This window comes from Corvus moneduloides, chromosome 13 (genome assembly GCF_009650955.1).
Source record: "Corvus moneduloides isolate bCorMon1 chromosome 13, bCorMon1.pri, whole genome shotgun sequence".
NCBI lineage: Eukaryota > Metazoa > Chordata > Aves > Passeriformes > Corvidae > Corvus > Corvus moneduloides.
This window is the reverse complement of record NC_045488.1, coordinates 13,761,672-13,787,147: the sequence shown is the minus strand read 5'-3', so window position 1 is coordinate 13,787,147 and position 25,476 is coordinate 13,761,672. Positions and strand designations below refer to the sequence as shown.

The 25,476-nt window shown below is 38.5% G+C and overlaps 1 protein-coding gene across 7 annotated transcripts in view; it reads right to left on the bottom strand.

The window, feature by feature from the left end:
* The window catches only part of CGNL1 (cingulin like 1), a 55,330-nt gene extending 30,580 nt beyond the window's left edge, over positions 1–24,750 (bottom strand). For 3 of the 7 annotated variants that reach the window (XR_004242907.1, XM_032123362.1, XM_032123359.1), the window contains exons 1-8: positions 24,671–24,748; positions 8,721–10,320; positions 8,102–8,196; positions 7,080–7,173; positions 6,075–6,176; positions 5,549–5,697; positions 4,923–5,058; positions 2,910–3,122 (exon numbers count right to left, since the gene is read on the bottom strand). Coding sequence is in view for 6 of the 7 variants with exons in the window: in XM_032123362.1 (XP_031979253.1) it covers positions 2,910–3,122; positions 4,923–5,058; positions 5,549–5,697; positions 6,075–6,176; positions 7,080–7,173; positions 8,102–8,196; positions 8,721–10,301 (2,370 nt within the window). In the remaining variant the exon portion in view is untranslated. Of the gene's footprint in view, positions 1–2,909; positions 3,123–4,922; positions 5,059–5,548; positions 5,698–6,074; positions 6,177–7,079; positions 7,174–8,101; positions 8,197–8,720; positions 10,321–11,154; positions 11,292–23,742; positions 23,781–24,209; positions 24,326–24,670 lie in introns of those variants that run through there. The other 4 variants (XM_032123358.1, XM_032123361.1, XM_032123360.1 and 1 more) reach the window with 4 other exon arrangements.
* Positions 24,751–25,476: the final 726 nt, after the last annotated feature.

Here is a 25,476-nt window from a genome sequence, read left to right as displayed (position 1 = left end):
GAGGAATCTATTCTTAATCAGAAAGACATTAATTTTAAAATTTGTTATTAAATTAAAGGCAGTTATTATCCCACAGAGGTATGTTATGGAAGAGTAGAACTTTTCCTCTTGTTAAATGAAAATAGTCTGCTCTCAGTTTCAATAAACAAGCTATGAAATCAAGAATAGTCACAGCCATCTCAAGACCACCACAAGCAAAAGACAAAACACAAAAATAAGTTAAAAAGGTAAACTGTAGCAAAGAAAAATAACATCTATTAAGATATTTGTGGCTTTACATAAAAATCTCTATTAAAAAAACCAGAAACCAAATAATGACAACAATAAAAACCCAACAAAAACCCCCCAAACTAGCACCACATTAGTGAACATGAGAACAGAATCCTAATGACAAACAACCCTGCTCTGTTCTTCTACCAGATAACCTTGAGTATGTTTCTAACATTATTTCCGAACAGATCTATGTGGCATTCTAATCACACAGACTAAATGCACTGTACGTTACTTGCCAATCTAACTGAGGCCTCCAGCAGACGAAAAATCTGTTGATTTAACACTGGCATAAAAACTACTTCCTTTCTCCCAGCAAAAACTTCCTGAACAGCCTATATATCACGGAACACCTTTATTCATTGTACAAATCTGGATGATTTAGAAGCAACTTAAGTACAAATACTCTTGTACATAGAGATCCTGATACAACCTCATCTATCGAACATCAGTATCCACATTTTCTGTATGACAAACCACTATTACAGCATTTACACTCCTGTTTTCCTCAACAAATACAACAGAATGACCCTTTCCACTAATCTTTGATGTAGATTTCTTGTGCCCTGCCATCCTGTATTAATCTTTCCACCTTGCAATAATATTAAAAAAAAAAAAAATTAGCAGGCCAAGTAGCTTCAATTGTATATGTCTCCTGCGTATTTCAGATTAATTATAATCCAAAGAATTAACAATATATATAAGATCACACCAGATCAGTCAGCTAACTTCCTGCAGAGAATGGTTATACTTTCCTGATAAATGATATATCAAACTCAACAAATAATCTCAGCCAGCAGGCATAAAAATAATGTTGTGCTTCAAGAAATCACTGAGTACAAATACTAGCAAGATTAAAAAAAAAAAAACAAAAGCGAAACAAAACACCACCTTCCCATTAAACATGTTACAAGTTTTACTTCAAATAAAAATTTCAACTCAAATGGGAAGAGAACTGGTACGTAGACCAACACCAAATAAATTTCACTTTTGAACATCTTATTAAATTTACCATTATATAGACTATGTCATGCAAGTAAATAAATGCTATTTATAACTATCTCTAAGCCACAGCAACCCAGTCATAGAGCCATTTCCCAGACTGTGTTATTGTTATGCCAAACAGACTACTCTTTCATTTCTTGTCAGTCATAATTACAGTTCCATAATTGAAATACAGTAAATTACCATGCACTAACTTTGAAAGATGGTTCATTGAGGTTGAGCTGTCACTACAATTACTGTGTAATAAAAAATGATAATTTAAATGTTCTGCTTTTCTCTCAAAGAAAAAAGTTTATTCAGTTCATGCAGCTCAGACAACTCAAATATCTTCATGATGATGTAAAACAAAGAGAAACAACACATTTAAGCAAAGCCCAACAATCTCAAGTACAAGTCCTAGGCTGCATAAACAAACCAGCATTTATAAAATTTTCTAACCTCTGAAGAAAATTGCACATTTAAAAACAATCCTTTAAAAGGATAATCTTTTGTCAGAATTCAAGCATACAATATCTATCCAGCATCTTCCACGAGCTCCTACTTTGCTCACAGCATATAAAGCTTTGGAAACTTCTTTCGAGCTTCAAGCCTAATTTTCCCTCAGTTCTTTATTATGTTTTAGGTCACAACCAGCAGGGTAACTACAACTCACCTAAGACCCGTGTAGGTAAAAAAACATATATTAGCATGGGTATTTTTAAGCATAGAACTGGGCCTACAGTTCTGACATTGGTCAAGCACAGTTTGCCTGCAGAAATTTTCTCAAACATTTGAGAAATAAAACAAGGGAATACAGAAAAGACATAAAAAGCTGTCACTGTAAAAACAATGTTCAAAACTTTCAGAGAACTGTCCCCATCTCAAAAAAATCTGTCAATATATTCCTACCTGCTGCCTCTACAAAGAAAATTTCACAAAGGACATCTTTTGGAAAACAGTAACAAATATGCACATCTGAAACTTGTTCCTATTCTCCCTCTCACAAAGACTTCCTACTGATGCTGGAAGAGGCAATTCCTTCAGTTCTGTCTTCTTCCTGTCTGATTCAAAACACCCAAAACCCTGCTGTTTCCTTGTGCTCGGACTCCTTTGACCATTCAGTAAACAAGCTATGTTCAATAAATGAAAAGGACACAAAATAAAACACAAAAAGAAGTTGAATGGACAAGGTGGGACAATGCAACCAGGGAACAGGATGTGACACAAGAAGCTGAATGTAGGAACAATGGGCCGCAAAGAACTGCAGAGAACTGGTAGAAGTTATATGAACACTATGACTGGCACAGCACACTGGTGCTCTTTAAGGGCATCTTCAAGGTTTTGGTGATTCTGTTTAACCCAAGACACGCAAATGGTCCTCTGCACTATACTCCCATATATTCTCCCTCAAAGTTTGCAATTAAGCAAATGCAGTGAATAACTGCTTGAAGAAATGACCACAACTTCAGGTGTGACAAACAATCAAAACATTAGGTGTGTATGAAATAAAACTTATTCTCAGCAGCCAAGAATCTCCTAGCCTAAATCTTTGCCTACTTTGCTAAGAAAATAGTAGTACCTGAAAGCATCTGGTATACAGCATCTGAGAAACATACGACCTTTCCCTGTTGAGGTAATTGTTATCACTTACGTACCTCTGTTGCTTTCTCCAGGCTCTGTCGTAGATCCAGCAATTCTTTATTGTGTTCCTCTTTAAGTTTATCCATCTCTGTGTCATGGCTGGATACCTCTTCTTTAAGTGCTCCTTTCAAAGCTGTGAGCTCTCTCTCTCTCTTTCTCAAAATCTCTTCTTGCTGATCTTTCGCTATTAATACTTCTTGCAGATCCTGCTTCATTTGCATCAGCTCCTAAAGCCCAAAATTAAACACAGCTGTGTGTCAAATAGCCCATGTGAATGTTCTGTTTATGTTTCACAGAAAGAAAGCACATAAGCTCCCCAAGGACAACTTCGTTTCATCTGACTGACATTTTTTACAGCTTTTATAGAAAGCTAAAAATTTACTAAATCCTAATATTACTAGAAGTATAACATATAGCTGATGTTTTATACAATAGGTCAACATGTCTGATGCTGCAAAATTATCAAGAGATTTTAATGGTGTATGTTATGCCATCTGCAAATAATACAGGAGTCACTCCTACATCCTACTTTCAGTAGCAATAAGGTAGATAAGAACAAAGACAAAGCATTTTCCCCCCAGCTGCAAGATGAACAAACTCAGCAATAATTCTTTGCTTTCTTTTCTGCTGGAAAGAATAAATAAAGTTGCTTCTTCAAGTGCTGAAGACAAAACAAGTGCTTCCCAACCAAGTCCATGTCTTCACACCCTTCCTCCTCCCACCAGGGTAAAGCCTAGAGGTCATTTCCCCTCTCCAAATTGCTGGGAAGGGAGTGGATAGTCAGTGAATCTGAAAACTAAAGACATGCATGCATACAAAATACAGAGTAACAGAAACAGTCAAAAATGTACCCCTTCAAGAATTCTCTAATTCGGTATTTCTCAAGCTGTGAATAATTGTACTTTCGAAAGAGAATGTAGGCTTCCCCTGCACTGAAGGAGGATCAGTACATCTAAACCATTCCTGACAGAATCACCTACTCTGCCGTTAAAAGCCTAGAATGGAAGCGATCCTACCACCATCCCTGAGAGTATCTTCCTCTGTTTAATTACCAGTATCTGTTTAAATATCAGTATCAGAAACTTTTTCTAACACTTTCTTTAAATCTCTGCAGCTAAGTCTGTCATTTCTCACTCTATCTCCACACAACATAGAAAAATTGATCACTATCACCTTTCATTCTGTAAGATGTGTTTTTGACTCTTCCCTCACTTCTCCATTCAGATTGAAGTCTTTCTTCATAGGTAATGTTTTTCAGTACTAGCACCATCATTTGTGATATTCCCCTACTTGTGTCCAACTTTCAATTACAGTGCCTGAGATTTAAGAGAGTAATTTAAGAGTAATCAAATCTCACCCATACAAAACAAGGTAGTTAATTCTACTCAGCAGATCTTACGTGCAAACATTTTTAACATTCTTGCACTGGTACTCTTACACATCCTTATCAACAAATTTAATAAGCTGTGTTTCTATTTCATCATCAGTTTATTAGTATAACCACGGCTACAGACAATTCCTCTTTCATCCCAAGGCGACAGAAACCCTGTAACTCTTTTGTTCCTCTCCAGACTCTTACCCCTTCTCTTTTCTCCCTGGTCCCAATAGAAAGCCAACAATCTAGAGACTGCTCTGTTGAGTTCTTTTAATTTTCTTAGTTGAATCTCATCTGGCCTTGATAATATATACATCTTCTTTGAACTGATCTTCCCTGTTCTGACACAAATCCTAATTGCTAAAATTGACTGAGATTATCTGATAATAGTGGATAACTCACCTGTGTGTCAACCATTAAGATATCTGTTCTCCTGCTCCACAAAACAATGGTACTTACACTTTGTATTCCTTTTAGGGTTAATGCAGTTATCGTAACATGCTTTCTTAGGTCACCTAATAATGGTACATTGGTTTGGATTAACAGAATAGGAAAAGCAAAGGCATGTATTTCTTCCACCAGTATCTTAATCCCCTCTTCTCATGCAATTTTTCTGATTTTCTGATCCTCCTTCTGGTACTTTGTAACTAACCTCAATCAGAATCTCTTTCTCCCCTTCATCGGTATGTTTTGCATTATCCAGTTCATCATGCATCTCAGAGAGCTGGTCTTGAAGATCTCTGATCTCAGTCTGGTGTTTCTCCTGTTCCATCTTCACTTGAAAAAGCCTCATCAGTAAAAATCAGACAGGATTTTTTAATTTGTAGAAATACTAATTTGTTCATTCAAGTACTAAAAAGACACACATTCCCATGTTGCCCACAAGAGAATGGGATATAATGAGGCAGAAAAATTAAATGTCAGAGGGGTAAAAATGACAAATCTTCTAAGGTATTTAAGTGGGGAGTTGTATTTTATTTCAGACCTGGTACTCAAGCCATTCAAACGTTTCCACATTTCAAAGACTTGAACTATATATTTTGACTGTGAAATATTAAAGCAATTTGCACTAAGAAGAAAACTATAAATTCAGCAATCTTTCTCTTCCTTCTAGATATTCTAAAGACGTAACTCTTTTAAATGTAGACACACTTCCTACAGTAACAAATGTCACTCATCTGGTTCCATCAACATATTCTGGAGACACAGGTACTTTTAATTTAAAAGGTTTAAGAAAAGGTACAAATTTCAATGATAACTTTTCTAGAATTAACTCACTCCTCCAGGTTTTGCCTGAGTTCCTTCTCGTTTTCTTCCAGCTGCTTTTTTAAGGCTTCCTTTTCACATATACTTTGATCAAGCTGCAACTGAAGATCTTTCAGGCTTGCTCGTGTAGCCTCTCTCTCTTCTTTGGAATTTTGCTGATTCTGAATTTTGTAACCAAAAGTTAAGCAAAATAGTAGACAGCAGCTACATGAGTAATAGTTTGTCTCTCAGTCCATGTCTGTCTGGCTGCAACCAACAGATTAACATTTACCTCTGCAGACACCTAAGAAATTCTTTGTGCATGTGCTTTAGTCACTGTTCCTAACTCCTTCTCAAACACTGAGAAGAGATTTTTTACAAAGGGTAACAATGCTATGACCAACCACACTTTAAATAAAAAGCCTTCTGAAAAAGCACAGGTATAACTGGATTAAGAAGAATATGAAGCAAAAGGGGTTCAGCTGGAGGATCAGTTGTCACTTATTTTTAAAAGTGTATTTGAAATAGTCAGAAGCTTTATAACAACAAAGTGCTGTACCCTAATTTCCAGATCCAGTTTTTTCTCTAACTCTTCCACTTTCCTTTCAAGTTCTGCTTTTTGTTCCACCAATGCTTTTACTTCAGCCGAAGAATCCGAAACCTACAATTAAATATAGACATTTATTCCCACAAAGCCAAGATGTTCCTTGAGAATAGTTTCTTTTTTTTTAATCTAAAGCAAAGTTACAAGCAAGACTAACAAAGTGTACCATCAACTGCCTGAGCTCACCAGGGATTTTTCATATGGGTCAGGCCAAGCTAAGATTTTCAAAGAAACCATGATTTCATTTTCATAAAACTTCTTAGTAATTGCTCAAGGCAGGTTGACAGTAGAACAGAAAATATACAAATATAAAGAAAAATTCAAATTAAGCAACATATGAATCAAATCATGTGTATTTGGGGCCAATTGTACTGAGATATCACTAATTATGCAAAATGGACATCAAAGGAAAGCATGTCCTTATCTTAAGACAGATTTTTCAAATACCTTTTTTAGGTAATTTCCTAGGGTGTGTTTTGCAAATAAATAATGCTGTCATTAATAACAAAAGCTACATGAGTCTCTCATTCCATGTCTGTCTCACTGCAGTCAAAAGACTAACATTTATCTCTGCCAAGAAATTTTATCTTTACCCAAGAAATTTTATGTGAATGTGCCTAACATTTTTCTTCACTGCTCCAACTCCTTCTCAAATACTAAGAGATTTCTTAAAAAGGTTAACTGCGCTGTCAGCAACTACATTTAAAATCTTCTGAAAAAGCACAGGTATATCTAGATTAAGAAGAATATGAAGAAAAAAATTTTCATTTTTAATCTCATAGAGGATAAAATAATAAACAATAAGCATTTAATCCTTCTCATACCATCAAAATTAAGCTATACTCCTGAGGAACTACATTAATAGCTTAGTTAAAGTCAGTAAGGGGATTCAGATTCTCCAAGCCCTCTCTGAATACTGCACCAATTGAAACACATCAAAGCAAATTAAGAATTCTTTACCTGCGTCTTTCCAGCAGCTCTTGACTTTAAAGTCTGAATTTTCTCAAAAACCAAATTCACTTTCCTCTTTGTTGCATCATCATTATCAGGGCTTCTAAAATAGACAGTACAAATAAGCAATTATATGATCAAAGTTACTATTTTGTTAACATGAAACCAAATTCGGAGTGTCCAAACTAATTACAATCTCCACAAAAACACCCAAAATAATACAAACAAATCAGAAATTATCTTAACTATGATTTATTAAAATCTTTAAAGGGAGGAGTTAAAAATTTGTATTCCAACTGTTTTCTAGAAAGGCAACCAAACAAAAAAGATCACTGAACTCTTGAAGTGCAAATCTCTTCTGTAAGACTGTGGCTGTGGAAAGACATATTCAGCACGTATATTATTCGAACAGACCAAAATAAGTAGTTGTACTAGGCTTTACAAGCCCTGACTACTGTACCATAAAATAACACTTAAACAGGCCCCAGAACCTGCTATATCAGGAATGAAAAGAAATTTAAATGTATCATGTATTTTTAATTAAACCTTCCTTTATATTTCAGTAAGTTATCAGTAGAAAATACCAAGAGTTACAGGTGCACAAAGGATTAAAGGCACAGCAACAAGAGGGCCTCTGTCAAACCTTAGGAAATAACACTTTGTTGTTGTTGCTGTTTTTAAAAAACCCAAACACTTAAACTTCCATGAGGTATGATCTGGATTCTCCAATAACCTCTGTATTATACAAACTTTAATTCCAGATGTATTTAAAAGACAAACCATAATCTGATTCACAAGTTTCAAGGGCATTTAATCATATCCTGTACAATACCTTATGTAAGTCTTGATAGCCTGGGTACTTGGGGATCCTATAATTAGTCCTTAGAGGACACAGCTGAGATACAGAATTGTGAAAAAGATGTTTAATTTAATTATAGCTTTCACTTTACTGTTTCACATTTTAAGTGTAATAGAAGACAAATACTGAGAAAATACAGTCTCCTATCCAAAAGTTAAATATGTTTACTGACCCTTCCTTAAGGTAATTGTAAAGTATCTGCTTAGCAGTCTCTTCATTAGTTTGCTGTGCAAGATCTTGCTGGCCTTTTAAGAGATCAGGAGTTGCCTAAAAGATAAAAGTAAAATGTCAAAAGACAACAATCCTGTAAGAGTTATAAATACAAATGGTATGACTGGACTTCTCCATTCTATCCTATTAATGAAAACTTTTATGTACTATGGACCTCAAGTTCTGAAAGAGCCACTGGAATTTTGGCTTACTACAATAAGAAACTACACTTCACACCAGAAGAAAAAAGAAAACAACTTGATTTTGCATACATATCTTTTCACATTCTACTTTTGTGCATCTATGTTTAAGAATCATCATAACATCATTTACGAGAATCTGTCTGGCCTCACCACCTTCCTTTACCCATACAAAAATCAGTTTTGTTACAAATCAGGTTTTCCATACTTACAACAACAACAAAAAATTTATATTTACATTTCTCCAGAACAGTCCCATTTGAAAGTATTGTATGATGGGAGTTTGTGCTAATGAAGACCAGAAAAATACACAATTAACAATATGGCAGCTTTCGTATGCTAGAGTGCAAAGGACCGCTTAAAGAACAAATTCAAAATTACCTGTATATTAGGGACGGACGGAAATGTTTTTACAGAGATCTTCTTGGCTCCTGATTCAGGTGTACTTGTGATTGGGTTTGGCAACAACAAAGTGGAAGTTACTGTTTTAACTTCCTCTCTCTTACTCTGTCCTGGGAGTGTAGCTGACCTACCCGTCAAGCTCTCGGTATCAGCTCCAGTACGTTTATGGTGCTGCAAAGAGCTGAAACTGCCACTCTGAGTGTCTTTATTGGGCATTTGCAATTTTCCAATACTTCGAGCAGAAATCTTCATCTCTTTGGAAGGTGACTTTTGATCTCTGGATAACTGCTTGTGAAGGCAAACTTTAGATGGTCTCAGCAAGTGCTCAGTTGACTTACCCAAGCTTTTACTGAATTCACCTACAGAATCAGAATTTACATCAAGTCCTAATGACAAGGCACTGTCAACACTTCTTGATCTTTTACGATCATCTGGATGAATTCTATTCCTTTTTCCTGACCTGCCTCTTCTGTGAGCATCAACTTTCTTATCAAACTTTTCAATTAGCTGATCTACTCCTGGAAGTGAACCAGTGTCAATATCACGACCAGTTCCTGGCAAGAATGGAATGTATCTCCTGTTTTCATGCCGGTTAACATTGTCTGCGTAGATGGCATACTCTTGGTCATCCAGTAAAAATCTGTATAAGGAATTTGCAGAAGTGGGAGTAGCGGATGAGGACGATGATCTCCGTGAGTCATTGAATACCGGCCCAGCTGAGTCTTGCCTGCGGAAGGGAAGAACATCTGGTCTAGGTTTTTTTGTCTCAGGATAAGCAGTGGGGCTAACACACGGGGATCCTCCTGCAGGTGAAAATGACTCTGAAACACACGTGTCACTGGGGCTGATAGCGCTACTGGGACAATCCAGCAGCTGCTGATTTGAATCTTCTACTGACCTGTTCAGACGTACTTTTTTTGAATTTGCTTTGGTTGGCTCTGCAAGGTACTTATTTGTTTTCTGTAGGGATGCTACTTTAGATGAGGAAATCCAAGGCTTTGCTTCAGTTTTTTCATCTGCAAAAGACTTAGATTTACTGCACACAGAAGACTGGTAATTATCCAAGTTCAAGTTATTTTTTTCAGGATCATAAGGCTGCAGAAGTTCAGGATGTCTTTGAAAATTCAACAAATATGAAGATTTCATAGTTTCATCTCTAAAATCTGGCATTCCACTTTCCTTTTCAGCCACATTGGTTATCTTCAGTTTTTTATGCATAGACGGTTGCATGTGCTGTGTTCCAGCAAATTTTGTACGTTCACTGATTTTGTCCTCCAACTTAAAAGCAGTATTGGAGTCTGTGGCTGGCTTGTTTACAGTCTGAGGAATGACCTGCTGTTCTTTTCCAGGAGGAGGAGGATTTTCTGACAAACATCCTTCTGTATTGTTCAGTACTATGTAAGGATGTCCATCGATTCCTTGGACTCTAATGCTGACACCATAAGACCCTGCCCTAGAATTTTGCGCATTTTTAGTTTTTTGAGTCTCTTCACTTGCGAGCTCAAGAGTGACTTCATAGTCTTGGTGCATGTGCTTAAAACCAGCAAAATACGGCTCCATGTCTATCAGAGGATTATTCCTGAAAAGGAGAAAAATTACAAAATTGTCATTGTTTTAAATAAGTTAGATTATTTCATTAATTACTTTATTCCACCATTCAATGTAACTATGAAGACTAATGGCAATATGCAGGGAAATCAATATCCAAGCTCTACCCAAGCCCCAAGCAAATACGCTGTGATACAAAGACAAATGCCAGACTGACACATTCTGGATCAATGTAATGTTATTCTATGAATGTTACCTTCACACAGTTGGTGCTCATTGCTTTGTAATCAAATGACTTCAAATATAAGCAACTCTGGTATAATTTTTTGAATTGAAGCATGACTTTTGGGTATTTCCACTATATTTACTGAAAGACTGTACCCTTCACAAACCAATGATCATTTTTAAGCCAGCATTTAGGACCAGCCATATTAACATTTAAATATAAGCCCAGGAGAACAAAACACAACCAGGTAGTTTTAGGTTTTATGAGTTTCAGGTAACTAAAGCACTGCAAGGAAGGTCAATATCCTCATTCCTCTGACTTGTGGTTTTTAGGTACTTGGGTTTCAACATTTGTTTCTAATGACATCTGAAAATAAACTTTTTCATTTATTATCTCCTTGTCACCCCTAAGAATAAACTTTCCTACAGATTAATTTAACAATCTCCCAAATGTAAACTTGTTCCAAAAAACTCTAGTTGCTATTTTAAAACAAGATACTTTGCTGAGCAACAAAAATAGAAAAACACTGCTAGTATTTCCAAGGTTGACAGTGCCTTTTTCAGAAGCAATGGGAATGCTAACTCCAGCCTATACGGGCCAAAACTGTTTCCATCTAGAAAACAATAAATTCAACCCTACCTGTGTTTTTAATGTTAAATGCCATTCTTTCTTTCTCTAACAGCTGGGTTTGCAGGCAGTTTTACTTTACTGTTTGTGGCAGATTATGAGCCAACTGTCTAAAGGCAGAGGCAGTGCAGTGACAGTAGGAGCTGTGTCTACAAAAGAATGGAACACAAGACTGTGAGACTGATACAAAACCTGGAGGGAATAAACTTTTGAACTGAGCTGGGGAGTTGAGTCATCACTGAGGCCTGACAAACCCAAGATCACTAAATGATGGTAATCAGCAGGAGGAAACCAAAACAACAGGGTATCTCATGGAAAAACAAACCTCTGCAGCCAGTTTCACTCTCCTGTCTATCTCAGCAGGAACCACCTCCCTCAGATATTCTAGTCAAGAGCAGAGTTCTCATTTTTCCTGACAGTGAATGAAAAAGTTTGGCTCAATATTCACAGTATACTAATTTCCATCCAATTCTTTGTTCTACCAGGATAGCTCCCCTCAAAAACCACTTTCTCTCTCTAAAAACCAACTAACTCCAGCTCCTCCTCAACAGCAGGCTTGTAAGTTAAAGTCACACATGGCACATTTGCATGTGACCGTGCAAGTGAGAGAAACCCATGATTTACACATAGTTGGTAGCACTCATCTGTAGTGGATGAATATGTGAACATCGTTACAAAAGGCTCTCCACACCTGGCAATTCCAGCCAGATTATGGATGTCACTAAGACAAACTGCTCAGCATATGAAACTTTACACTACACCTTCAAGCTGTATTAGCAGACCTATAAAGAGAGTAAAGTTTATCTGAATTTATCAATAATGGTATCAACTAAAAAATATAAAAAGGAGTCAATAAAAATAAACCTAAAAGCTAAAAAAACCATAAATTACATCAATCAGTATAAGGAACAGATAAGCAATACATTACAATATGTCTATTAGGGGTGACGGCAAAAGCAGTGCTTTCAAACTTGTTGCAAACTTGCTAAAAATATTAAATAACCAGAAAAATACAACCAAACAACCCCCACCCCCTCAAAAATAACCACAAAACACCTACTCTCCTCTATATGAGGAAGCAATATTTAGGTGAATAATCTACCTTAAATTAATATGTTTAATTTGTCTTTAAAACCATAAAGAAGTATGTGTATTTGTCTCCTTCACATGCATTGTACTAATAAAACTCTACATTTATTTTTTATTATATTTACATTTTATTGTACAAAAGGATAAAACTTTGTAGAAATAAAAGAGCTAAACCAACTGGTTTTTAAATAACACATTTTATTTTTCTGGAACTGTGGAAAAAAAATTACACATATAAATTCCCATGACATCAACAAGAAAAAAGACAGATGACTCTACTATTCAAATATTTGAAGGTTTTACTTAGAATTTCTATTTTGTAGGATGTCAAGCTGCATTGGGTAATACTCACATGAACTACATTATATCAAACAGCTGTTTTACAATACACAAAAAAAGTGGTTTTGCAATTTTGTAAGCATTTTTAAATTAAAGAAAAAGCATTACTGGCTTTCATCACACACAGCCTTTCTGAGGAAATCCTGAAACTATGTTAATTGATTAATTACAGTTGCAGTCATTCTCCTGCACACACATCATACAGTCACATCTCAGGCTCTGGCAGGGTTACAGCAACAGAGGAGGATAAAAGGACTGAAGCTGTTCCTCTCCCATCTGTTTGTCCTATTCCTCTGACAGATGTCACCATGTCAAAAATGAAAACATCTGAAAACTCTGATGGCTGAGTACATACCTCAGTCATGAAAAACTGCAGATTGGCATACTCAGGTAAATGAAATCAGCCTTGTGCTCCATGCTGTGACCGACTGAAATCCTGACATCTGATACAGTGCAGGAGCTGACAGCTGGGGGCCCTGACAGCTACAACTGCCCAGTTTTAATCTTCTGTAAGTCTGCTGAAGCCCTCAAATGCTATGACAAAACAGTCTGTTTACTCTTCAGCTTATGAAAAGAGGTTAGATATTTAAATGACAGCTGGGAAGGCAATTTCCCTGTTTGTGTAGCTCCTTGTTACATACTTGTAGTTACTTAAAAAAGAAGCTTTTTTTTTAAATAGAGAGGGATATAAATCCAAATCCAAGGTCTTCTACCAAGCTACTACTTTAAATTTTAAACAATATGGTCTTGCTAGTAATTTTAATTGCTGTCTCAGAGTTTAAAAATACAATTTTCAGAAAACAGAAGCAATGACTGTTAAAGTTTTAATTAGGTGAAAGACTATCATTCTATTATAAAATCAATTCCTATCTCATATCTGTGAAACAAGTATCATTACAACATCATATACAAATTAATCAGAACATAAGAAAAGACTGCTTCAAGAAATTCGTTTCTTTTGAAAATATTCTACTTGCTAAAACAGATAATACAGTCAATGACACACAACCATCAGCATCTTGCAATCAGGTCAGCAGTAAAGCACCATGGAATGATGGGATCACCTGTTTTGTCAGCAACATGGCCTTGGACTGCCTGAGGTGAGCAGAAACTTTCAAACTGAATTTGTGTTTTAAATTCATTGTCAGGGATAGCAACCTTTAAAAACTTCTATGAACAAACAAACAAAACTGGCACTCAAAGCTGCTCAAGCCTTTCACTTTTGAGACTTCTTTCTAAAATTAGACTTCATAAAGGTGTTTAAACACTCATTTTAACTACTGACTTCAGTGGGTATGGAAGTCCCATTATTTTATCATTACTCAAAAATGGTTTCATTTTTTGGAACAACTTCTTTTTGCCAAAAATAGAAACTATGACATTTTTGTTTATAAAGAGAACTTGTCAGCAGAGGCTTTCATCTCTGAAAATCCAATACTCTGCATGCTCTTCTGTAGCAGTTTGTTGTTCGGTGGTGATATGATACTCTGCAAAGAGCCACAGGAGATGAACACCGAAGGTTTAACAGGTCAAAAACTTTTTGTTTAAATTCTTTAAAAACATTTCCTTTCACAGCTATTTTCTAGCTAGCTAACAGGAGCTATGTGAGACCTGCCTGACAAAAAAGAAAACCTCTGTCATCTGGAACCCTGGCTGCTGTCCCTGACAACATTAGCAGAAAAGAGTGCCTTTGAGAAATATACCCCTGTGCCAGACAGGTCTCTTCCCTTCTTAACATTACAGCATTACAAAGGCATGGAATTGTCTCCACTACCCATTTCAGTTCTTCTTTAGCCAAATCTACATGACAGATTTATTCACAAAAATTGCTTTCCCAATCCTGTTAAATGCCAAACTCTGCATGAGAACCTTGCTCTCCTGTATCCTGCCCACACACCCTCATTACAAAGCACCTCCGGCTTTGTGCTCCAGCCTTTGAGCCAACCACCTGCCTTGGACGGACAGACAGACAGACAGGGCTGCCGGGACACACAGTCCAGGCAGAGATGGTGACCAGCGTGGCGGGACACACTACCCCACCAATGGATATGTTCCCTGGCCTCCTGAAAGAGCCACACATGCTTCAAAGGTACTGCTTCACATTACACATATGCTCCTTTTGCATACATCTAGTGAGGGAATATGGAAGAATGAAAGAGATCTCATTGTTCTTATGGCACTAGGACTCCTCCCTAGCTCCCTTAATGTCAAAAAACCAGAAACTCCCCCACATCCAATATCCCAATCCTGAGTCTCCTCAGACTGGATCACCTGAAGATTTTTCATTAAAGGAAGATGAGGGCATACCTCATTATCTTCTGAATATTTTGGAATTCTGAAAATGTTTAGCTATTTGAGGCTAAATTACCAAATGACATTTGGTTCCATGTAATTTATTTCCAGATTTTATTACCATAAGAAAAAAAAACTCCTCATGGCCCATATTATTTAATCAGTGTCTTTTTTGAAAAAGCAGGATGTAACAGTTTATGGCTGTTTACTCCAGATATTTCACATGCACAGCAAAATTCCAGGAAGGAACTATAAAATTTGTTCTCCAGCCTTACATAACATTGAGCTTGCTCTCCAAGCTAAATAATGGATTCTCTGTGCAGCTGACTATTCAGAAAGTATCAGCAATATCACACAAAGTGGGTGTTAGGTCAATAACAAATGACAGCGTTATGGAAAAAGGACAGGAAGTAACTTTAGGAGAGAAGAGGAAGGAAAACTTACATTCTGTGAGGGTAAAGAAAAGGAAGCAGACAGGATAATTCATGGTAAGAGCAAAACTGTAATGTTTTTACACTTGATGGAAAACAATGTCACAAACATACATTGCAAGTATGAGGGGAAACTTCATCATTGTCAACCCTATCTACAATTTGCTTCTGCAAAAGAAAAATGGGCCTGGGCTGCTGCGCCTTTTAGTCCATGTGGAAGATAGCTCTGGGGTAGGATAAGTGTATTTCATCTACTGCTTACAGAGAGCAGAAGGGAGAAAAGTGCAATTTTAAAATTCTATATATGGGACTGTAAAAAAAAGACAATAAAACTCATTTAAGAGCAAACTGACAATATCCAGCAACAGAAAGACATCTGAAACAAGTTTGCTATCTTTCCAACAGATTCCTTATCCCCATTTAAGATTTTTTCCTACTTGAGGTTTTTTTGTCTATATAAAATTGTATTTATAGCACATCTGGCAGTTATTCCCCCCAATTATTAGAAAGAAAATGATGATAGCTACAGTATACAATGAAACTGTCACCATTTGTTTTTCCCCAGCACTGTCTGTAAACTGCCACTCTCTGTCTAGTGGTCAAAATTCAAAACTTTCAAAAGGCCTATAACAAACGACTTTTTACAATATATCATGTCATACTATATCTGCAGGCATCAGCGAGGAAAAAAAAACTACTCAGAGATTTATTTTATTATTGGTCAGCTTTTCTGATGTTAGCATCAAAGACCTACCTAAAATTTCGATAAATGAAGAACTGGAAAACAAACCACTGAGTTTTCAAATATTCATTCCCATTTAAACCAGCCCAAAAAGCTTAATGTCCCACCTCTTCTTCCTACTTGTTGGAAGGAAAGATACTGTGACAAGTTCTATATTTGAAAACAATCAGGAGTTCCAGTGAACCTAGGCCACATGGCACGTATTTTTCAAAATTCCATATACCAGTGTTAGACTGCAAGGACTTATGCTTGGTATCATACAGACACAAGACCAAATCAAGGCATCTTCAGCATTCAAGACAGGGCTGACCTATCGCTATAGGCAGAGTCAGCCTTACATATTTCATAAAAAGCTAGCAAATTATATTCTTCAAAAAACACTCCATCTAAATGCACTTAGTACTAGATGCCATGCACCACCTTAGCTCCAGTCCCCCCACGCACCTGTATTAGCAACTGGTGCAGTGTAAAGAGGAAAGGACCAGGTGTGACCTGCTTCATCCCCTGTGGTTCCAGAGCTGTACATCCAACACTGCACTGCTCCCTGCAGTGAGATTCACACCCACTGCCAGTCCAAACTATGCACAGTGCCCACAAAGAAAAGTAAATACTGGAGGACCACACACCCACAATGCAAGTGGGCCATGCAAGCCTCCCTCCAAAAGCAGTAATTCCAGCCTCCACACCAGAAGCCATGCAGGTCTGTGCCTTTCATAAATGCAACGTGAGTTGTTTTTTTTTCCTTTGACAAGCTGTGATTAAATACGGTAGTCATATAGCTTTGGGTGCATAATGAAAAATGAAGTCCAGCCAGGAACACTGACCCAGAGAAATACTTTTTTATAGGAAGTATGTCAACATTTCTGAATTAATTGCTTTCATTTTTATTCTGTGAAAAATACCACTCTCTATTCTGATTTCAGATGGCAGCCTATAGATGACAAGTTAGAACTTCCTCCTGCAGGATGAAAATTCCAAGTAATTCTTTTCTTCCATAGCTGTTAGTGAAAGCCAACAGCCATGCTTTGGTTAGTATGCACTACAGATACTACTTTATCAATTTCTCCCAAAATGCAGCGGAGCAAAGTGGATGATCTTTGGTTTTGCTGCCTTAGAAAGGAGAATTTCAGTTTCAGTTCCCCCCAAGTATTACACAACCCTACTCAGATAGCCAGCCAATAAAACAGAATATTAGTAGTCACCTTTCCAAGGACAGGAAGAGGCTGTATTTAATAAAGACTGTCAGTAGAAGAAACAACTAAAAGCAATTAGAGTAAAAGATACTGTTCACTTGCTTACAACTTGGTTCATACTCCCTCTGGCTGAAAAATGTTGTGTGTGAGGAAGTCTCCATGTTTGAAATGTAGAACATCTTGTTAGTCCTATGAAAGTATGTGACAGATCAGCCAAATGCTTGAGCTGTGTGACAACTAGCAGGTTTTGTTGGCTTATTTGTTGGCTGTTTTTTATTTTTTTTCCAAATGAAAATCTGCTTCAATGGCTGTAAGACAACAACACCACATTTTGGCAGATCCTCAGGTCTCATAAATTTTCAGAGTTTTATTAAAAACAAGGACATAATATATATATATCCAATTTTCTTTATCTGCTATGTATGAATTCATGTGGTCATAATTTTACAGGATTTATCCCCAGAGGAAGTAACACATGACCTAATAACTTCGCTTACTGAGTGCAAAGTAAAGGCTTAATTTTGTTTATGATGAAAATGCTAAGAAACCCCCAAATTTCTCATGTAATGTTCTAAACTATTACCACTGCATTATATACTTTGCATCATTATTTAAAACTTCTCTTTTTCTTTACTGAAGGAATGTTTTCGATTTTCCCAAATCATAAATAAAAGGGAATCAGAAACAAAACCAAACATAATAAAAGTATACTAAAGCAGAAATCTACCTGTATCTGAAACACAGTTCCAAGAAACTAATTCATGTGATCTGTAGTGAGTAGTCGCAGGTCCTGCAGAATGGGATAGTTAAATCACTGGAGGGAGATGGAGAGTTGCACTTGTTTATTCATGGTTACTGTGGTACAAGCTCTATATGGACATAAACACCTGCCCAAGTGTATTTGTGCCATGCTACTGTCTCATCTCATCATACGGGTTCAGATACAAGCTCCTGTACAAGTTGGGTCTTGCCACTAACAGGATCCAATTACTGGGGTTATCTTGTGAGTATCCTGACATTACAGCACTACAATTAATATTTATAAACTTTAAATACAAAATGCAAGCAAACAACAGAACCTTATAAATACTTACTTCAGAGTTGACTATATACACGATACAACCACACTCAATTTTCCCTCATTTTTCTTACAAACTTGCAAAGAAGGTTAAAAACAAGGAAAAAAAAAATAAAGTCATCAAGAGGAAATGTTATTATATATACTCTCTTCTACTTTATCAAATTCTTAATAATGTTCATATGTGTTAAGTGTTGAGAGAAATGATGGCTGAGGACACAAGGATACTTACAGATTCTAAAAGAGGTTTGTGATTTCAAATACAATAGTTGGTTTGCATCCAAACATCTGACATGATTACACTCACTCCACAAGAGATTATGTGTTGTTTCACTACATTTTCCTCCAATTGTCAGTGTTAGAAACTGTATTTTGTTCCAAAGGAAATTATCTTAGTACATCCCAATGATATCATTATTGTTTAAATAGAAGAGAGCATCCTGTTCATATTTTTAGAGGCTTGAGCAAAAAATGTCAGGTTTGTTAAAAGTCTGTTAGAAAGCCCTTCTCAAAGGAAGGGACACAGCTAGGGCAACCTTTGTTAAAAAGTTTTACAAGTGCTTCAGGAACACATTTATTTATAAAATTATCTAGCATAATTAAATAATAAAAGGTTCCTATACTCCAAACATTTTTCCTTCACTTTAAATGTGACATTTCACTGGGCCTTCTTCTCTTTATTCCCACCAAAAAACTATAATCTTGTCTACATGAGTTACATTTACAGCAACCAGACAGATGCAACTTGCATAACCTTGATTATATGTGCACAACTTATTCCTGAACAAAATTAATGATGAGCTATGAGTACAGCTGCTTGCGAAGACCAATGTCTCACCTATATAGACACAGAGCAGAGTTAATCTCTACGGAGATGCAAGTATTTAAGTACAAAAGCTACATGTAAAATAGGCTGTAGGAGTCATATTTATACAGCCAATGTAAGGCCACAGCTTCATGTGTATTCAAGCTAGTTATGCCTCCCATTTTTCAACTGTTAAACTTTGTCTTAATTACATTGTATTCTTTAAATACTTGGCTTCATACCCATCTAGCTTCTTTCAACTAACTCAGCCATGCGTTTTCAAATTTAAATATGCAGTCAGAACTGCAGGCCCTGAGCCCAGGCCCCACCAGAGAACAAGATGATATCATCACACTCTGTCTGAGAGACATAAGCTGAGTACAGAAGAGAGAGGTTAGAAAACCCCACAGAGGAAAGAAGCTTCATAGTGCACTGGACTGAATCACTTAAAAGGGCTTATAAGGCCTATGCAGCCAAAGTGACCTGGTGTGGGCCCTGCGAGCATAGGTTTAACCAGCTCCCATACGCTGCCACACTTCTCACCTTCACACTGGGATAGCATAATTACTGGGGGAAATGAGAGAGGCAGGGCTGCTTCCTTATGAAGCTCGAAGTGTTTGTGGAATTATAATGCAACATTAGATGCCAATTGTTCTTGTAAATAAAGGCTGCTACTGCTGAACATTGCTCCCTGCATATAACAGCTAATAACGTGCAAATAAACGTCTGAAGGCATACCCCAACTAATTTCAACAAGGCCTACAAAATATTCTGAGCTTTATTTACATCACTGAAAACACTCCCCCATCTCTATATAAAAGTTTAAATTTTACCCTACTTCTGCATTATGCTTATGTTGAAATAGAATGCAAATAACTACCCCCTTTTGTGTATCTTTATGTACATTAAATACATCTTCCATTCTAATAAACTCCAACAGGTCTTAGAGGTATCTTTCAATAGAATTTAAAATAGGGTTAAAACATTGCTAATGGCTGGTAATTACTTCTCAGGCTTCTGCAAGTGTGTATGAGAGTTTATGTATACACACACACAAACACATAAACACATGTTGGTATGAATAAATAAGCAGGGGCAGCCTGGACAATGTATCTCCTTTTCACACTGTATTTAGTGTCCAGATCCACATTTTAGCTACTTTTAAAAGGTGGGTGCAATGCACATGCAACTGAAGTATTACAAACTGCTGCAAATGCCTGGAGTCAAAATATGGTCATGCTCAGACTACTGAGAGTCATTACTGAGTGGTAATGACTCCTGGCTTGCCTGGGGACCCTCATAGAAAGAGGACACTGTGGTAATCACTGAAGCATCTTCCAGTCTTACCAATCTCCCTGGTGGTTTTTTGCAGTCTAAGTGCTTTCTGAGACATTTCTCCAATTACATTTATTCCTCATCGCTCTCTATTTTTACCAAAATCAAGAAGAATGTGAAAAGCTAATACAGAATCTTAATTTTAAATCTCATACTGTTAGCCTGATTAATGAAACTCATAAATACAAAAGATGGACCAACAGAAATCAAAACATTTCATTTGGCTAAAAATTTAGAGGCATTCTTGGAAAAATGAAACTATATACTTAAAATGTCTGGTTATGGATTTTGTCATCCACTTTATTTCACATAAAATGAAAGGTTATAAACCTACCTTTGAATAAAATCCTCCAATGAGGCTGCCAGGTCTGTTGGCAGAGATGGTACAAGATCAGAACAAATACAGTGAGCTCTAATCCCAAACAACAGCAACTCCATGACTACCACGCCACTAAATCTTTAGCACATGCATTCTTAACATGTTAATTTTTGTGAGTTTAAGATTAAATTTTCATACTTGGCTATACTGAAAAATACTACCATTTTGATTTAACACCATTCAGAGTCAAGGTCAAAGCAGTTTCTGAAATGCGTTCATGTTTCCAGATAAACATGCCTGGCATAAACACTCCATAAGCACGTGAAACACCTTCCCTCATACAATAACCTGGTAACGTAGCATTCTCGGTGAGTGGATTCTCCATTCTTCTGCCAATTAAGAACAGAAATAGCAAAACCAACCTATTTGTTGTGTTTTTGCATATCCTTCCAACACAACAGTCAAGATGCATTAAAAACAGAATTACCAAACCTAAGTTCAGGATGCATCAAGTCTGTACCACCTTCCTCTGTACACAGTTTGTTGAGACCTAGCAACAAAACCAGAGAAATTCTAACACCTTCTTCTCATCCTGGCCATTCAAAACATTTGTTAATCTCAACATTGCAAGGATCTAATCCTTTGCAGAGCCTGCCTCTGAATGGTATCACTGAACTGATCAGGTAGAAGATAACCTCCTCCTACCCCTAAGAAAAGATGGAGAAGTGGGACAGATAAAAGAAATACAAATTTCTTAAGCCTGTTTTATCTGAACACATGGCCAGTAGGTAGCTACAACATTTCTGCTGCCATTCAGAGTTGCATAGAGAGGGTGCAGAAGTGAAAGAAATGCCCCATTATTTTAGCTTTTGTTGCCATTTCTCAGAAATCTATTAGTACCAGTGATGTCGACCAGATTCTTGCCAATTCCTTTCCATCAACATATGTAGATACTGCCATAGGCTGAACATTGTTCCGTGTTTATGTGCTCGATATTAATATACAGATTTCAGGTTACCTCCATAGTCAAAAGGCTATAATAATAATGACATCATCATCATCACTATGACTTCAAAAAGCAGAAAGAGTAAAACAGCAGACTACAGAATGAATCTGTGATGGTCTACTTTTGTTTTAAATTTTTACATCTGCAGAATTATTTGGCCTCAAAATACTTCAGTAGCTATTTTTAAATAACAACCTGCCCACTATGATCCAGGCTGAATAAATTCATAGCACATATGTTCATCTTGCATTGCTCCATGACAAAAGATTTAAAAACCCACGTTTGGGGTCATGTCATTTCACCGGCACATTTCAGATGACACTGCAGAACCCAGACAAACCAGTTTCACCAATACCCTCAGAAAGATCAACTTCCTATTACACAATGTAGACCAGAAGAAGGAACTGTCACCAATTCTTTTCTTCAACTTTGTCATCCTTTTATTGAGGTAAAATTCCTTATACACGACATGCCACAGACTATTTCTACAGTGAATTAAATTCCACATCTCCCATATAAACCCTGCCAGGGGAACCTAAGTGTGTTCTCAGACATTTTAGTAATGACAGTGAGATCTAATAATGCAATTAACAAAAATTAAAATAAGGTGGTTTGCTTGGAGGCAATTCAGGCAGCCTAAGCAGTCTAGATTCATTAGATTTAAAAGTAGAATGCAACTAAGTCAGATAATGAGAATAAAACAAAAAAACACCAAACAGTTGTATGATACACTCTTGGAGTAGACAGGCTCTTCCAAATATCACCACAAATTCAGAAATCAAGGGGTTAGCAATATAAGGCCTTTTTAGTACTGTCACAACATTAGTTACCTTTGTAGTGTGTATTTGCATTTAGGTGGCATTTAGAAACAGTTAATGTTAGTGGCAATTCAAGGTGTATGTAAACCAACTACGAACACTTTTCCTATGATTGACATATTTCAGAAACACCTCTAACTTGTAAACACACACATGTAAAAATATCAGTCCCTTTATAAGATACTTCATTTGAAGCACTGCATTTTTGTTTATCTCAGATTAATTTAAAAAAACCTCACTAATATTAAACAACAAACTGTCTGCTAAAAACCATCATCTTCTCTCATGTGAAAGATTATCTTAATACCCTAAGAGAATTTTAACAAAAATTAGAAGCATTGTTTTCCTATTTTACAGTTTTCCATTTTAAAAGTGCAGCTGTCTCAGTATAATTGCCTTCCACAACATAACAAACTTCTAAAACATAATGCTTACTACACAGTTAATCGTAGGCTTCAATAATGTATGAAAGTTTTCATTTCAATTTATTATCTTTTTCCAAAGACTGAAGTTCAAACTAACACTCCCAATTATTTAAAAAAAAAAAAAAAATCATAGCAACTTGTTACACTTTTACATTAATCATCAGTAACCACATCTGGCTTAGAACACACTGTGAGCATAAGCAAATTTCTCCTGGGTCTAACATGAGAAAAAAACCCCAAGACAATTCAATGACTATGACACTTGCAGAAATTATAATTGCTAGTCAAACAAGTTCTTACAAACCACCCTTAAAAAGTAAACAGTAGATTGGTTTTGCCATTTTAATTATATTTTTATAGAAATCTTAAAGTTGTGTTCAAACCAGCTCTATAAAGAGATTCATAACTACGAGACATATGACAGTTGTCAGCAGAGGCGTCAGACACTGAATCTATCAAGTTCCCATGGGTGTTCCCATGGTCAAGGATACAAGTCAGGATACACTATGGGGATTTCTAATTCACCTACAGAACTCACTTCTAGGAGTCCACACAAGATAAACACAGTGCAGATGTTCAGAAAAATAGAACAAGAGTTCTCCACTATTTCTATTTTGATAATCATTTGACTTGCACTGCAATAGTTTTTTAAAAATGTATGCATGCTAAAAAAAAGGGAAAGATAAAAGCTGCAACAACGGTTAACTGCAAATCTAATGCAAACTCACCACAGAAGTTTTATCGCAGCACTGATCTCTCCATAAAGCTGTCATCAAATTGGAAGGATATAAATTATATCAGATGCAAAGTTAATTGGAAGAAGAACAAATGGCAGAACTGCCATTCTAAACTTTTCCCATGAAAAAGAACACACACAATGCGGACACACCCTTTCGCAAAAAATACGCTGATTCCCGGAATAAAAGGGAGATGAAGAAGTCAAGAGTGCCCTCTGCCCAGGAATGCCAGGAATCCCCGGAGGAATGCGTGCGAGCAGGCGGTCTCGGCGCCCCGCGGGGGCTCCAGGCCCCGCCCGCCCACCTGGAACCCAAGGCCGGCAGCAGCACCTCCAGCTGCGGCACCGCAGCCGCAGCTCCGGGGCAGCCACGGCCGGCCCCGCTCGGGGGGAAGACCCCCGCTCCTGACAGCCCCAGAGACTACGAAGAAGGACTCCGAAGACGGAATCCGATCTTACCGCAGTCTGTTCTCCCGGCAGCTCCCTCTCCCCTCGGCCGCTGAGTTCGCCCGCCCCGGGGCGGCCCCGCTCCGCTGGCCAGCGCAGCCCCGAGAAGCGCCCGGGGGAAGGGCTGCCCCGGCACGGTCGGCGCTCCGCCAGTTCCCCGCGCGTCACCCGCCGGTCGTGCGGGGAGAGCCGCCGTGGTCTCTCCTCACGCCCGGGAGGCCCCGGCGCCCTCGGCCTTTGGAAAGGCGCGTGTTTAACGGAGCTGAGGAAAGCAGCGACCCAGGGCGCCTCGGCGCCGGGAGCCACCGCCACAGCCGCGAGCTCCAGCGCACGGCGACGTCCCCCGAGCCCGCGCGCTCCGTCCGGTCGCGCCACAGTCCTGTGCCCACCGGGCCCCAGCCAACGCGGCAGGGAAAAATGGGTAACGCGGTGCCCCCCTCAGCTCCCAGACCGCCCGTTTTCGCTCTCCTCACCCGTCCCGAGCCGTTTCTCGCAGGGGATCCCCGCCAACTCCACGCCACTCTCTCCGCCGCCCTTCCAGCCGAGCTCGCCGCCGGAGCCGAGCGCGCACTGCCCGCCCCCTCCAGCGGGGGAGGGGGCGCCGCGGCCGGGCCGGGGAGGAGCCAGGCGGGGGGCGCTCCCGCAGGTGAGCCCGAGGCTTTCCGCCGCTTTCCCGCCCGCGCGCCCGCGACCTTTGCTCTCCCTGAGGGAGCGCGCGGCGCGCCCGGAGCCCCCCGACAGACACCTACAGCTGCAAACAGAGGGGAAGGCGCCCTGCTCCTCCTCAGCTCGGGCTGCGGCCAACCGCGCCGGGACGGAACGGGGTGGCCACAACAACCCTCTGAAGAAGAAACCCAGCCCTGGGCCCGGGTGCTGTCGGCTCGAGACCGCCTGACAGTCGGGTTTGTTTTCCCTCGCCGTGTGGAGGCGGCTGGCGAGCCGCCCGGCCGGCGGGAAGGGCTGAGGCGGCACAAGGATGGGGCAGGGCGGGCGCGCCCTTGGGCGTGAGGAGGAGGTGAGGGAAGCGCGGAGAGCGGGGCTGCAACGCTCAAACGAGGCAGCGTGTCCGTGCTGCTCCCAGAGCAGCGTCACAAGCACCTCTGGGCACACCTTGGTGCCTCGGGCACTTTGGGTGATTTCCACACTGTCTTCAGCTAGACTAGAAATATCACAACACGGTGATTCCAGAATATTCTACACGTAGAGTGGGAACTGAACTGCTGCCATACTGTGGCGTGTCTCTCTCCCTGATCCATCAGTGAAGGAAAGGTAGGTGGTA